This window comes from Eubalaena glacialis, chromosome 1 (genome assembly GCF_028564815.1).
Source record: "Eubalaena glacialis isolate mEubGla1 chromosome 1, mEubGla1.1.hap2.+ XY, whole genome shotgun sequence".
In the NCBI taxonomy this organism is placed as follows: domain Eukaryota; kingdom Metazoa; phylum Chordata; class Mammalia; order Artiodactyla; family Balaenidae; genus Eubalaena; species Eubalaena glacialis.
This window is the reverse complement of record NC_083716.1, coordinates 127,543,434-127,560,091: the sequence shown is the minus strand read 5'-3', so window position 1 is coordinate 127,560,091 and position 16,658 is coordinate 127,543,434. Positions and strand designations below refer to the sequence as shown.

General features: G+C 36.5%; 1 protein-coding gene across 11 annotated transcripts in view; it reads right to left on the bottom strand.

Moving 5' to 3' along the window:
• The window catches only part of R3HDM1 (R3H domain containing 1), a 190,203-nt gene that overhangs the window by 37,101 nt on the left and 136,444 nt on the right, over positions 1-16,658 (bottom strand). For all 11 annotated transcript variants that reach the window (XM_061183524.1, XM_061183534.1, XM_061183567.1 and 8 more), the window contains 2 exons: positions 4,685-4,839; positions 298-449 (listed from right to left, as the gene is read on the bottom strand). In XM_061183524.1, coding sequence (XP_061039507.1) covers positions 298-449; positions 4,685-4,839 — 307 coding nt within the window. The remainder of the gene's footprint in view (positions 1-297; positions 450-4,684; positions 4,840-16,658) is intronic.

The following is a 16,658-nucleotide window of genomic DNA, read 5'->3' as shown; positions in this document are numbered from 1 at the left end:
CTCTAAGATCTATGGCCAACTATTGATTCCACTTGGGTGAGTAAAAGGAGACTGGCCTACTACTTTCAGGCACATGAGAGAAAACTTGATTCTCCATTGGTTTACATATGGAATGCCTTGCTTATACTGATTTTGTTAAAAGATATGCTAGATAAATAGATTGTACCGTAGTTTTTCTATTCTAGATTAGAGAATGATCTCAGGTGATGCCCCTTAGACTACTTTAAAATTAGCAACAGACCACAATCCTGATAAACAATGAAGAGCTATAAGATTAGGCTTTTTATTTATACTCACCTTAAATTATTTTGTTGGCCAGGTGGAATGATGCTATAGTAAACTGGCATTCCTGCTGTAGGCATAGATCCTTGATTAGACTGATTAGGGAACATAACAGGCTGTTGATAAGTCTGATGGGCAATTCCTTGAGAACCTTGAGGCAGTGAAACCTGAAATTTGAAAGGCAATTTAAAGGCAAAAACGTTCTTTAAAACCTTGCAAATGTTAATGTCTCGAGCCTCCATAAACTTTCAAGTGTGAGCAGTCAGGAATAAGCTAAAACTGCCAATAGGCTGTCCTCATAAGTTAGTTACAGCATTACCACTTTATTTCAATGTTCTTTTTAGCTGGTTATTGTTTTTGGCTAGCATTTATCAATAGTACAGCAGGCTAGGAGTTATGACTCATATCCCAAAGTAGAAGTTATTTTATTATTTTTATTTTAAATATTTATTTATTTAATTTTTGGCTGCGTTGGGTCTTTGTTGCTGCACGCGGGCTTTCTCTAGTTGCAGCGAGCCAGGGCTACTCTTCGTTGTGGTGTGCGGGCTTCAGTAGTTGTGGCAGGCAGGTTCAGTAGTTGTGGCTCACGGGCTCTAGAACACAGGCTCAGCAGTTGTGGTGCACGGGCTTAGTTGCTCCATGGCATGTGGGATCTGCCTGGACCAGGGATCGAACCCATGTCCTCTGCATTGGCAGGCGGATTCTGAACCACTGCGCCACCAGGGAAGTCCCAGAAGTTATTTTAAAAAAGAAACAGTTTCCAAATGAGGATGACCCTTTCACATGGAAAGAGTAATGCAATTTACCTCAGGTAGAGCTAAGTAAAACTCAGATAGGGTACTAGTGAGATACACTGGATCAGAAAGTGTGAGCTCTGAAGCTTAAGATATCTAGATGTGATACCGACTCCGTCAACTTTACTATATATGTGACACCGGGCAAACGACTTAACTCAGATTCTGAGGCCCCAGAGTTCATTATCTGCAAAAACGGGATGCCACCTCCACCTCAGGAGGGGTATTATCTCCATTATAATCTCCATTTACAGGATCTAGCACAGCAGGCATCTGATCAACAGTGGATCTTTCAATTCTCTGTTTTCCACATTCATCTACATAGAAACCACATGAACATAATCGGGACTTCCCTGGTGGCGCAGTGGTTAAGAATCCGCCTGCCAATGCAGGGGACACGGGTTCGATCCCTGGTCTGGGAAGATCCCACATGCTGTGGAGCAACTAAGCCCGCGAGCCACAACTACTGAGCCCTCACGCCACAACTACTGAAGCCCACACGCCTCGAGCCCGTGCTCCGCAACAATAGAAGACACCACAATGAGAAGCCCGTGCACCACAACAAAGAGTAGCCCCCGCTCACCACAACTAGAGAAAGCCCGCACGCAGCAATGAAGACCCAACGTGGCCAAAAATAAATAAATAAAAACAAAACAAAACACATGAACATAATGGATTCATTTCTCTAGTTTCCAGTTTCTAAAATAGAAACCACAACGTCATAATGGTTTTGTAATTTACAAGTGCACCACATCAGTTGCATTACAATGATTTTGGTAAATAAAGCCTGTGTAAAAGCTTCTGATGATGATGTCAGCAACAGTAGTAGCAATGACAGTAACAGTAGTAACAGTGATGACAATCAAAGTTAACATTACGGAGTACTTACTACCATGTTCAGGTTCTGTTGCAAGAACTTTATGTATATTATTACATCAAGTCTTCCTAACAACCCTAAGAAGTTACTTTTATCATCCTTGTTTTATAGAAGGGGTTAAAAATTGAGGTTAATAACTTGCCCAAGGTTGTATAGCTAGTGAGGAGAAAAGTCGGGGTTTGAACCCATGCCCACTGGCTCCAGAGCCTTAGTTCTTTAACCACTTCATGATTCTCTGTACCTGGGCTCTATGATTTATAAGTTGATGATTAACTTCTAAGTCTTGCCTATATAACATGTTTCTAAAATGTAACTAGTCCTTTCAAAATACACAGTAATCTCTTAAACTACTTTCAATTTGGCTCAGCTGCAAAGATAAAGTTGTTGGTTTGATTTATCCAATTTTTTATGACAAAATATATTTCAGTCTTTTTGTCTACTGAGGCAGTGTAACATCCTAATATTATTTCTGATAGTATCTAAGTTAGTGTATATGCAGGGCAGATCTAGGAAAAATGACAACTCAATCTAGATGATTTAAGCTACAGAATAAATTTGTAACTAGTGGTAAAGAAAAAAACTGAAGTACCAAAAGAGAGGAAACCGTACTTGAGAATGTACAGCCGCAGAATATACTCTACTGAGTAGATGACTTTTCAGGCTTATTACTTATTTGTTAATTTAAAATTTTATTTTTATTTTTATTTTTTCAGCCGTGATGCACGACTTGTGGGATCTTAGTTCTCCGACCAGGGGTCGAACCCAGGCCCTCGGCAGTGAAAGCGACAAGTCCTAACCACTGGACGGCCAGGGAATTCCCTCGGGCTTATTTTTTAGATGACAGTTTATTACCACCTAGCTTATCTAGCCAAATGTAGTAGGACGCATGAAGCAGCCTGTCATTCATTGCTTATCAGAGCAATACTTCTCACAATCATTCACCCAGTGGAAGGATTACATGAAATACCATGAGAAAATAATTTACAGCTTGTAAAAAAGTATGCTATAGAAATGATAATAACTGTCTTAACTCTGAAACATTTTCAGTACCTAGCTCCATTTTTAAAAACTACACTAACAAGGATGTAATTTATTTTAAACTCATATTTCTTTTTTTTTATAGTTAATCCACCAGTTAATTTTCCAGTGTTAAACTAATCTTTCTTTTATTTGTTTGTTTGTTTATTTATTTAGTCTGCGCCCACTCTTAGTTTCGGCACGTGGGATCTTTAGTTGCGGCATGCGGACTCTTAGTTGCAGCATGCATGCGGGATCTAGTTCCCCGACCACGGATTGAACCTGGGCCCCCTGCATTGGGTGCACAGTGTCTTACTCACTGGACCACCAGGGAAGTCCCTAAACTTCTATTTCAAGGGAGATCTTATTTACACAGTGCCTGGGCATCTAATAGATGCTCAACAGACTAAATTAGGTAGCATGACCAGGGTCCTTGAGAAGGGAGAGTTCCTGGCTTGGTAGTGATCCTGTCTAATGTCTAGCTACAGAGGAAGTAGGGGAATGGGCAGTCTCATGGGCCTCGGCTTAAGCAGGGTGGACCGGAGTAAAAAGCGTGGAGGATTTGAGAGAAAAGAAAAGATATAAAATCTAGTTTCATGATGTATCTTCTTTTTTCCTTAGCTGCTTTCTATTATCAAGGGGCTTCAAAAGGAGACATATTCCTGGTGCTCAAAAGTCCTCAACAATTCCACATTTTACATTTTAATTACAATTTTCATTTTCTGGAATTACAAGAATATGCTACCTCCTTTGCTCATATCCTTCCCCATCCTCAGAACGCCTTAACTAATTTATGCCCATAATTTTCTTCTAAGAGCTAATTAAAGGTTTATACCTTTCTAGAAGACTTCTGTATTAAGTCCCTAACCTATTCATGGCCATATTTCATAATTCCTTCAGTTAGTGGTCTGTATATTATCACCAATTTGTTGACCTGTGTTTAGATGTACATTTATCTTCCCAACTAGATTATTTTTACCTTGTTGAGATGAATGAAAATGGTCTTTGGATTTCTTAACATTCGAGTCAGCTATGGGAAACCATGAGGTTAATAAAACAAACTCACTTGCAGGTTATTCCAGAAAGGTAAAGGAAGGTAAAATAAATTTCTGGAAATGTGCCATAGATGGGCTAAAGAAATCTGACTTATTCATGAAACAGTAGGTATTTCTACTTTAGAACTATAAATTAAAATCCATGACATTTTCAATACATGACATACTATTCCTTTTTTGGATTTAGTGAGGGGGAAAAAGCTTAGTTCCAGCATGGGAAATTGCACATCCTTCTCTATTCTATAAACACTGACTTATAATCTGTACTCTATTTCATATACCTACCTCCACCTTTACTTTTCCCTCCCATTCCATTCTCCTCAAGAGATTTTCTAAGGAGCTGATGAAGAATAGAATAAGACACTTGCTCATATATTGATACTTACGTATTGAACAGTTGGAAACACAGACAATGCCTGAAAAATTTACTTCTCAAAATTAATAGGGTTCAGATATTTTTTTTCTAAAAGCTAATGAAGTGAATGAATACTGCAATAAGTGAGGACAGAACAAAGCTGCAATGACTAATAAAACTCTTAAGACTATAAAATTATGTATTACAGAAGCATTTTCCCCATATTAAAAGGAGAAGAATGTAGCTACACATTTTAGTTATTCAAAATCCCCTCTACCCAATGCAGGTAAGAGCGACCACGTACCTGATATGATGGCACTGAAGGATAGGGGATGACCACTCCTTGAATCTGATTTCCAATGCTGTTGGGCTGACCACCAACTAGGCTCTGACTCTGGGGTTGCTGAACTCCAACTATCCCCTGGTAGTTTTGCTGCTGGTTGGGCATAACTTGATAACCTGTAATGGCACAGTGAGTTAAATCCTGCTTTGAATTTAATTTATTTCACTAGCAGTATGTTTTTGTATTTTAAGCAAGTACTTTGTGTTCTAAGATGACAGAGTTTTGTTTAAACAGCAAGTCTCAAAAATCTTCTGTTATCAGAGCTAACATTTAAAAGGTTTACTATGTAGGTAACCCAAGTCAGCTACACTCCCCACCCTCCCAAAATAACACTCAAATAAAATTTGGGTACAAAGATTTCCTTTGCAGTTGAGGAAATTTATAGGGCCACAGACTTGGTTTATATACACAATTACTAGTTAGTGTGTAGTACAGTCTGTTATTAAAAATAGTTTCTGTGGACCAGGACTGGCTACATAATTTGTGGGACCCAGTGCAAAAGCAAAATGCAGGGCCTCTTGTTAAAAAATGGAGAGTTTTGAGTTGGTAGTGGTAGAACTAGTCCTTCTGGAGACTGAAAACAATGGAAGGGGGAAACCACTTTTATAGAATAGTTGTATGTTTGAAAAACCACACTAAGATACGAATCCTTATATTAGGAATGTGTCAAGGGCACAAGGAAAAATTGAGTTACCTAGCAATTTTTAAGGTTATTTCCTTATTATATTATTAAGGTCACTTAACAGAGAAACCAATCATTAGAGGGGTTAAGCAATCTGCCCAAAGTTCACAAATCAAAAACCTAAGGGACAGTTCTTCCTAAACTGAAGGCACTGTTGGTAATTTAACTAGTAAGTTAAGAGTATAAACATACTTTTATTAAGTGAATTTATCAGTTATTTAATAAGAATCCACAATGATAAGCTTTGAGTAGTGAATATGAATTGTACAATATGTGTCTCCTGACCCTAAGAGGATTCCTTTAAGTAAACCAGTTAGCTCAAGACTTATGTAAATTACCAAAAACGACCACAAATCCTTTTTTTGTTTTTTGTTTTAAAAAGAAACCAGATAAAAATAAATAACTGACCTTCTAAACAGGGTATCTAAAAAGCTGCTACAAAGATAAACCAAACTATGGCACTGCCTATATAAACTTCCACAACTAAAGGTCAGCGAAATGATTTCTCTGATAGCACCATAAATCTATTTTGCTATCTTATAAATATCAGTTTTCATTTCCATCCTTATTAATCCCTAAAGCAACAGGAATGGCAAAGATCCCATCTCAGGTATTGACTGTAGACAAGGGTATCACTGCAGTTGCCTGGAAGCCTCAATGATTCCACTCAATGGCTAAATAATTGAATAAATTCTAGCATCAACCTTTTCTAAAGATATGAATACAAAACACATCCGGTAACTAAGCAACATATTAACAACAAAGTAGAAATCAAGTACAAATCCAGTTATAGTGACTACTTTAATAGTGAAGGGTTTTATAAAATGATGCTATTTCTATGGCAACAGTGCTTTATTGCCATGTTTCAAATAACTTCTCGCCAATCTAGCTTTCCCAAAAAATGTATATTATAGTCCTTATGTGTAATAAAGTGATTGTTAATATGCTGTTTCTGAAACATTTCTCCCTGTGAAATTCCTATAGTCCTCAAATCTGGTGGTTAAAAAAGCTTCTTTCTTGCTCTTTAGCCTAATAATTAACAACCAACCCTATTTTCAGTTTACCAAATAACAAGTATTTCAAATTCATACTCTAAAGTCCAAATATCATCGAAATATACACTGACACATTTCCACCCCTAGGAAAAGAAAGGGCAGGAATGGAAATGGGATGTGAAGACCCTTTTTTGTGTTGGAAACACCATCTCTGAACACCCGCACGCCCACACATACATCTATTGCAGGGTCAGAATTGGGGCTCAGCTCTTTATAGACTGGGAAAGTAACTTCTTACAATGGACTTGTCAGAATTACAGTCCACTAAAATTAAAAAGAAAAATGTGACCACCTAGCAGAATTCACTGTAACATAATGTGACTTAAATACCTTGACTTAAATAGTCACGTCCCCCTAAGAAACTCAAGTGTTTTTCATACAATTTTTGTATTTTATTCATTGCCAGTATTTGGAGGTTCACCTTGTTTGCCTCCTGCCTGCAACTCCCTCTTATGAAAAAAAATCTGACACAGAAAGCTTCAACAAATAGCTATAGATTTCATGACACAGTGGTCTAATGTAGCATCACCTGGACACTACATCATGGAATTTGCACCGATAAATTTCCAATGGTATTTTAGATTCTTTAATGCAAACTTAACTCCACTAATATCCATTCCTACTAATGTATATGTATATCTCCACACAAACATCACATTTTGAAAATGTGCAATATAATATAAAATCTAAAACATCTGATTCTAGCACCTCATTTGTTATAGACGGTTATGTAAAGATGCTGTGAGCTCAAGATGTGCCTGGAGGGTGATAAAAGGTGAGTGAAACACGGTCCCTATCTTTGAAATTAGGCATTCTTAGCCATGACACCATAACAGAATAGCAGAATAAATAGGGCATTATGAAATTAAGAGGCAGAAGTTAATCCTGGCTGATATTCACAGAGGAAGTAACATATGAGCCCGGACTTAAAGGTCTGGAAAAAGTAAAAAATGAGTAACACGTCTGAGGAACAGGGAAGAAAAGTGGAAGATGAAGGTAGAATATTGGTGGAGAACCAGAGATTTTACAAGTAGAAGAGCAGTGAGAACTAGTAAGAGGTTCCAGATTTTAAAGATTGTGAAAGTAGAAAAAATAACTAATATTAGTACTTCATTCAGAAGTAGCACAAATAAACTGGGAACATGTTTTTAAATAACAGTGGAGCTAATAAAAATAAGAATGTCAAACACTTTAAAGGAAAATATCTTCCTAAGAAGCTCTCTTATTAATCTTTTCATAATTTTGTTCATTGCCTTATTCCATATTTCTTAAAACTCGACAGGTAATATAAAATTGTTCTTGTTAACTGTTCTCTCATGGCTTGTGTACACGTTTAAAAAACCCAAAAAATAGAAATGGTGTGCTTTTTTAAGGGCAGGGTTAGAAGCTTTTAACACCCTACCCACCCCGTTAAAGGAAAAAACCCCCAAAATACCCATATCGGATATCAAGCAAATAAGCCAAAGAAGTGGGCACTTAATATTTATACTTACTAAATAAACAGCGAGGAAAAACATATTCTTAACAGAATGGAATCAAGATACTACATGCTTCTACACAAAGCCAGGCTGACTGAGAATGAATGGCCCGTTTCTCACTGTCCACGTTTAGTGAATGGCTTTTGATAGCAAAAGCAGTAGTTTTAAGATAACATGTTTATATAATAAGGTTAAACATATTTGTCTTTTCATTAAAATGAAACTTAATCCCATGAATACAAATCACCTCAGTCTAGAATCATGGATCGCTCATTATGCCTCTCCTTAAAAAATGCATAGCAGCTGAATCACAGATTTCATGTAATTAACCTCAAAGTGTTTACTTGATAAGGAAGAACAGAACTGTTTTAGTTTCTATCTAATATGTAAAGCTTGAAATGAAGGTTTAATTTGAACACTGCTGGGGAAAAAGGGACATTAAAAACACCTTTGAAAAAGCTTTATTTGATTATAAAATAGGTTTTCATGGAAGAAAATTTGGAAAAGACGAAAAAGGGAAAAAGTCAGGGTGAAAAAAAACATTTTTGCTTAACAGTCACTTGTAGATAATCACTATCTACATGTTGTATATATGGTTAGCCTTATTTTCCCTGCATAGATGGCAACATACATACCCACTTACATTGTTTATAGAAATGGACCATATGACACATTCTGTTTCAAAACCTTTCTCCATGCAATGTTTCCATAGCTAATCAATAGGGATTTTACAAAGCTATGGGAAGGAAGCATTTAAGTACATTTTCTTAGAACATATTTAGACCTCAAGTTAACAATCAAAGGATGAGAAAAAAACTCAGCTGATCTGAACTCTCTACTGCCTTTTAGGAAGAAGGCATGTGTCAAGAAGATCACAAGACAAAAAGACTAAGTATTTTAGGACAAATTATGTCAGCTTCTGGTTTCCATTCGGCAACCCAGCCCAAACACAAATTTAGCCCAAATCCCTAAGCATTTTCATTTAGACTACTACATAATTATCATTTCTTTGATAGCACGACAAGGCAATAATAGTAGCTAACATTTACATGACATTCACTAGGTTTTGGGTACGGTTCTAAGCACTTTCATATGCTTTTAGTGCTCTCAATCTTATGAAGTCTTACTATCTCCATTTTTCAGATGAAAAAAAACAAAAGCACAGAGAGGTTCACATTTTGTCCAAGGTTACCAGCTGTTAAGTGTTGTAGCTGGGATTTGCACATAGTAGTCTGATTCTAAACTTTACTTTTCTCAGGGACAGATGCTGAAGTAGAAAGAGTACTACAGTAATACTGCTCAAATAAGCAGAACACTTAAACACCTGACCTCCTTCCATTTTCTGAGAATTTTGGTTAATGAAGACTTTTACTGTAGTTTAACAGAAGTAAAGTTAAACAGAGTCTAAGTCTTAACAGAAATTTAATTATAGGAAAACAAAGAATTATTGTAAATAGTCAATCAACCAGGAAAGTTTTTTTTTTTCATTTGAAGATTATTTGTGAGTATTAAGTGTTGTTACCCAAAACGGAATCAGAGTGAAAGGTTGTTGAGGAGTTAGTCCAGACTGTAGCTATACAAACTTCCGGGCTGAAAACAAGACCAGGTGTCACAGAGTTTCCACTACTCCCAAGATGAATGGTTTGGGACCTCTTTATTTCAAGGTTACATCTCCTTGTCTCATTATAATAAGATTTCACATGTATATAAAATAACTGGGAAGGGGAAGAAGAGGCTCAAGTGGTGACATATTTCAGGTTCCATGTTCCCTGCTCTGGGTCTCTCACTCAGTCTGAGCATTTCCATGTCAATCTCCAATGTTCCTCTTCGGGTTTTAGCTTTGCTATTTTGCCTCAAAGGCTGCCTTTACTCAAAACGTATACTCTCCTGCCATATTCCAGATGAGTATACTGCAGATTTCTCCAGCAGAATTTTCATAAATGTGGCTCTCCTCTCCATAAAGTTGAATTGCTTTGCCAAGAAGTGAGCTTTTACCAATGGGGCAATGCCAGCTTTAACCTGGACACTGTGTATATAAAGGGGCATGTCCTGTAACAGGGGTGAACCCTTCAAGTTCTTGTGAAGCAATGGCTCTTTTCTACATACTGAATAAGCTTTACATTCATTTTTGCATTCCAGGCAGGAAACCCCACCAGGTTTGAGGTTTGAACCACACTGAACAGGAAGCTGTCAGGGGCTGAGGAATCTTTCTAACTTAAAAAAAAAAAAAAGCAAAAAGCATCATTTAACATTTGATACATTGTATGGCTGGTATCCCAGGAAGGAAATTCTACTGGCATTAGGACAGGTACCTGAACTGTTTTTCAAGAAGTCATGATGTTTGATCATTCATTCCAATACTTAAAACAAACAACAGTCCAGTAACTAGTTACAAAGTATATAAATTTAGAGTATACTCTCTAAAGAACATGATATTAAACGCTGCAAAAAGATTATTGGACTTTTTTTGAATGACATAAGACCATGGGATCTATGTTGGTTATTAAAGTTACTATAATCACAAGTAAAACTAGAAATATTCACTTGGAAAGCACTAAAAAAGACAAGAAATGCACAAGATCATTCTACTAATCCAATTAAAGATAAGCCCCTTACTATTGTTTATGCAAGACAAAATCATTAATAGTTTATTAGCAACATAAAGGTCCATGTAATTACAGACATGCCTCACTTTATGAACACTTGCTTAATAAAATTTACATCTTAAAGAACTGTTCAAGTTGCTTTAAACCTGTGTTTAAACATTCAGGCTGCAGAGCATCAACTGTTAACAGTGGCACTTATTAGAGAAGTGGCACTGTGCTTCAGGTTCAGTATCTAAGTATTCAGACCAAAGGAAGGGAGGGACATAGCTCTGATAGTTTCAAAAGTATAGTTTGAAGACTGCCAAGTATGAGAAAAAAATCCAATGATCTGGAAAAGAGGGAGAAGGTTGAAGATTAGGAAGGCTAAAGTAGATTCCTAGAGAATGAAAAGTACCACTCTGTTTGAAAAATGCTACAAGAAGAGTATTTCCAGTATTCTGACGCTCAATACACCCCCAACTTGGTTACTATCTAAATTATATTCTTTCCTCAATAAAGTGTGTTTCAGTACATCATAATTAAAAAAAAAAAAATCCTTCCTGTGATATATCTGGATTTAACCTGGGTGTAAGAGGAAAGCAGAATATCTTTTATAGAAACTTGTGAGTATTGTGGGATAGCATCTATTTTGTAAAGCAAGCAATGCCTATATTAAGTGATACCAAACAACAGAATAAACACCCAGATCTCAATATAAGGTATTATTTAACACCGACATTCTCCTTTGTTAAAGGACTGCACTGTTGCAATATTATTCCGTTTCTTCCAGCACTTTCAGAGGAAACCACAATCAATTCTGCAAGCTGAGAGAACTAGGACAATATAAATTGATGGCTCAGGCTCTTCCCCGGAGGGCTCCAAAGAATATTCTATTTTTAACTCTCTTTCACTTCAACAGAGAAGAGAGCAAGAAGGAAACACAGTGCTCAGCAGAAAGGGATTGCACCGGCTTTAACAGGCTAGTTTTATTTTATACAGGTGATCTGAAACAGCATTTGTGTTAAAGGAAAGCATTCTTAATAATACGGATTAGACATAATCAGAAAGATAATAAAAGAAACTGAAGAAGTGCTTAGTCAGAACAGCCATTTAATAAATCTAAGGTTATTTCATTTAACAGTATTATTAAATTTTTTCAGGACTGAATTTGTACAGCAGAAGCACTGTCAGGGCAGATTTTTTTCTTTTTTGGATGAGCCATTTTGCCAACTTTAAATTTAATTGTAACTAGGTATCTACAAGACAGTTTGTGAGAACTGTTTCCAAATCACCAAAATCTCAAGTTTGTACTCTGGTTTGTCTTATGTTTGTGGCACTATTCTAGTGAGCAGACAAGTTCAACTAAGGATAGTCTGTCAGGTGAATTTGGAAGAACACAGCTGCCAGCACATCTTTGCTATTCTTCTCCTCTATCACCCTCTGCTCTCTTACTTCTGTGCCTGAAATAAACATAAATACAAACATAAAAAACAAATCTAATAAAAACGGCCACACAGAGGTTATAGCTCACAGCTATTTAAATGACAGTCCTGTGGAAGAGGGCATACGACTCAAGGAAATCTATGGGTACTTACCAGATACATTTGGCTCCAGTGGCGGCAGGTTAATGGAGAAGGGAAAAGGGAAATAGGTGGATTTGTAGGTAATATACAATGTTTAAGTCTGCGCTGGTCAGGCAATGCTAAGAAATGTTTACAGAATCAATGAAAAAACAAGGATAGTCAGGGCTACCACCCAGCAATATAAATACAAAATTCCTATTACTCAAGTCAGAAGTTGTCAGTAAAGAAATTGACTGTGTAGATAGAGTCCCTATTTGACATAAGTAAAATCTCTTATCAATATCACCCCTCCTCCACTTATCCAATAGGGCCCTTTCTTCCTTGCTTGCCTTTTACACCCTGGTTACTTTTAAATTTGTGCCCTGCAATGCTGCCAGTATTCTGTGCACCTTACAGACTGTTTAACCTGAAATGTTCCTCCTGTGGTTGTGGTTCATCAGGACCCTACTGGAGTCTGCTGGTTAAAGGTATAAATGCATTGATAATCTTTGAATTTAACAGAGGTTGCAAAACTAAAATGATATTTAGTTCTATGGAGTCATTTTGCTTCCCACATGCATACAATATCACAGTTCGGAAAAAAATTAAATTATAACCCTTCAAATAGCTGCAAATGCGTTTACATGTCTTAAGTCCATTTAATGGCATGCATAATAATATTCCTAAAAAGTTATTTAGCAACAGGGAAAGAGATGTATTTGACTTTTCGCTAATGAGTCTGGCATGCTTAAGACATTAAACTTTTAAGAAAAGCTCCAATCAAAATTAATCTGCCATTCAAATCTGCTTTGGAAAAGAAATTAAAGCAATAGCTTTCATGAATTTTTAAAAGGTAAATTATATTAAGCCAAGGTTGTCATTTAAATTCAAATCCCTATTTCTGAGGATGATGCATGATTAAAAGGCATTACAATTAATGGAAAATATAAGCAAATGTTAATACTTTAATACAGCATTAAAAAGAAAAAAAAAAAAAAAAAAAAAGGGCAGTGGAAAACCTGAGTAAAAAGAAGCCAGGAAGCAGCTGAAAAAGAGACCGGTTCACTGTGAGAAATGTAAACCTCTCAGACAGTGCTACGGCCCCGAATCCAACAGCTCAGGAACAAGGCCAATTATTGCAAAATATTCAACATATATGGTGAAGCTGCAAACTTTTCAAAAGAGTCGTAAGAATGAAAGCAGCTGCATAGAAAACAGCCAGGCCTCATACACCTAAAATCTTTGCTACAATTACTACCTGCAGGAAAAGTTTCTTTATAGTATACCAAGCTTCTTATATGTAGTATACTTCATAGTATTCAAGCTGTAAATTTTATGATAAAGGGTTAAGATAACAAATCCATATTACTGCAGCTGGCAAGTAACCGGATCTTTTGAAATCTTTGCTTGTATGGCTCCAGTTTTGACAGTAGGTCACTAAGCTACTGCAAACCAATTCTCCAATGTTCCACCTTTCTGAACTAGAAATGAGTCACATAAGACAGACACACAGAATCATGGAATTTTAAAGTACACAGAGGCTTCAATAGACGATACAGTAAAACTCCCTTACTTTGCAAGTGAGTAAACGGAAACCCGGAGGCTTTAAGTGATACACCTAATACTACTTAAATACAAATAAGGGTTGTCAGGATTTGACTCCTATTTTGTTTTCTTTCATGTTATATAATACATTGTCCAAAAGGCCTTATGTAGCCAGAATTTCTTCTGCTTCTGTTGACAGGGGCTGACTCAACCTTGTTTTAATGACCATAGTAGTTTCACACTCATAACAAAAGATTTGTACATTCATTCCCCAGCAGTAATGTTAGTACTGATTTCAATTCAGTCCCCATAATAGGTGGGTTTATTGTCAAGGAGATCAATAACTACTGCAGTTCTCTGGTACACACTTGCATGGAAGACCAAAGGCATTTTATCCTTGAGGTATTTCCCCAACCTCCTTCCTGCCCCCAAAAGGGAAAATAACAGAAAATCCTCTATTTCTATTGCCCATACCCTACCTGATCTAAGAATATTTGATTCAATTGGGTTTGTTAATTTAGAGCGAAATTTCTTTAGATTCATATGCAAACATTTAAAAATTATTTTTTTGTATGTACCTCAGTGAAAAAAAATTGTTCCAAGTCTATCAATGCTTTCATCATTTGGCTGAATTATTAGTTTCACCCTTTTATATAATAAAACAATATGCTTCTTGACTAAATGTTATTTGACAAGAAAAAGAAAAGTAAGGGATGTAACAAATTATTTCTAATTTTAATCAGATGGGGATGGTGGAATGTAGAGAAATATTACAAGGAAAAAAAATTAAAAATGAAATCCAAAAAGTATGATGTTTGCATATAAAAATGTAAATTACTGAGAAAGAAACTGCTATAAATCTGTACAGAAAATCAGAACAAAAAGTTCCTGTGTCCATTTCCCAGTGCATTTTACTTTTCTGTTAGGAGACACACAAACATAAATGCACATTTTTTGGGTAAAGTTTGACATAAAAAATAACCATTGGCTAACAATAAAAAAGTCTTTAGATTATATAATCATCCAACTCCTACTAATTCTACAAAAAGGTTCAGTATAATTGCCAACACAATACGTGGCACTGGCACAACTGAACTTTTCTTTAAAGGGAAATTTTCTCTTCTACTTATTAGCATAACAGCATTTCTTTAGCTTTCATATAAGGGTGCTTTGAGGATTTATTTCTCTTCTATTCTTCAAACTGAATGACATGAAACCAACTCTAGTTATAAAGTGTTATATTATGACCGACTCTTAAGAGTCAAACACAACGTCAAAAGTCATTCAGACACACACACTTTTCTGTGCCTGTACTGTCTAGATGCAATCTGACTTATCGTTTCCTTCCTTCTCACCATAACCAGCATTAGGAAAAACCCCACAACTGAAACATCACTGATGATAAACACATGCCATCTGTCGTGTAGATATTTTGGCCCTGAATTAGGAGGCGTGGCATTTACAGTTGTCCATTTTTGGCAGAGAGGAATATATTTGGCAGAGAGGCATTTGCATGAGCACACTGGTCCTACCTGTGATTAAAAGTTTTAATTTTGTAGGCAGTTTGACAATGGAGAGGAATAAAAATTTTGCCATGAAAAAGAACAGAACTAAGAAGCTCACACAAATACAGAACATAGTTTCTTTGCCTGCCTCATTAATAGGGTGTACTAATGAACTAATAAGTTAATTAGTCACACGCAAGGTATTTGAATGGGGAAAGTTAAGACAATTTTTTTTATTATCATAACATTAGCTATAATCTGTATTGTAATTTTGGAAGAAAAAAATCATGACAATTATGATATGAAAAGTCAGTCACGGAGGCCCAGGAAAACTTAGGAAATAATTTCTATTAGAATAAAACAGTGTATTCAAAGTTAGTGAGCAGCGTCATCACCAATGTGCCCAGGTATAAAGGACAGCTTCTGATGCCTTTCAAAATTAGAGAATATACTAGTTTAGGTTATTTGAAGTGGAATGTATTATTAAAGTTCAGGAACAGAGGACAAATTCTAAGTTGGCCAAAATGACCATTGTATATACTCAACATCCTTTGGAAGAACATTTGTCACACATACAATACAAGGCCAGTAACATGAAAAAGGGAAAAACCTACACATGAAGTACAAGACAATTCCTGAGAGCAAGACTGAGGACCCGGAGGTTCCCCTGCTGGGGAGATAAGTAAGAGTAACATCTGGTAAAGGAAGCTGATGAGTCACAACGATGAGTGAAGACTGCACAAGTGAGGAGAGGCAAGAACACTTCTCATCAGACTGCCCAGTGCAGATGTCTTTCTCCTGAAACTGTGGAACCCCTCAAGAGTTCCACACATTATCAAGAGCAAGAAACTGCATAAGTAGAGGTGGAGGGTTATGTGGCCTCAGCTAATCATGCTGACATAGTCTGAGCACCTTCAAACAGCGACAAGCAGCTAAAAAGGCTTCAAAGAAACCAATAAAAATTCTCCTTGAACACCTAGAGTTATAAAAGGCTGAAAAGAATACCTTATTAAACATCTGGGGCAGAAGTACACATGTAGGTGGGAAGCATAGAGAGAAATGAGTTCAGTCAAATTAGTAAGGTAGCTTTTATACTGAGATCACAGTTGTTTCCATTGAATGCTTAAAGAAAATTTGAAAGGGGCAAAAAGAAAAACTATCTTTTCAGTTTTAATATGTTTGATATGCTTAGGATTAGACTGCATTTGGTTTAAAAATACCTTTCACTATAAAACCACAAAACCAAAACACAGAAAAGATGTGTAAGAACTTCATTCCTTTTAAGGCACTCCTGCGGAGACTAAGACATCAAAATATCTCCACTAGGCTAGAGTTCTCAACCAAAGTTAGGTCATTTTGGTCCTTGTTTTTGGTTAGCTGTTCAGCAGACATCTTAACTTGCCTTGTCTGCCTTTTGCTGTTTACCACAGGTGGATTACCAGGCTTCGGTTACAATGGCAGTGAGTACCTGGAAGCTGCTCACCTGGTACAATCTTCTTACGGCTCCCAACTCTGTAGTACAG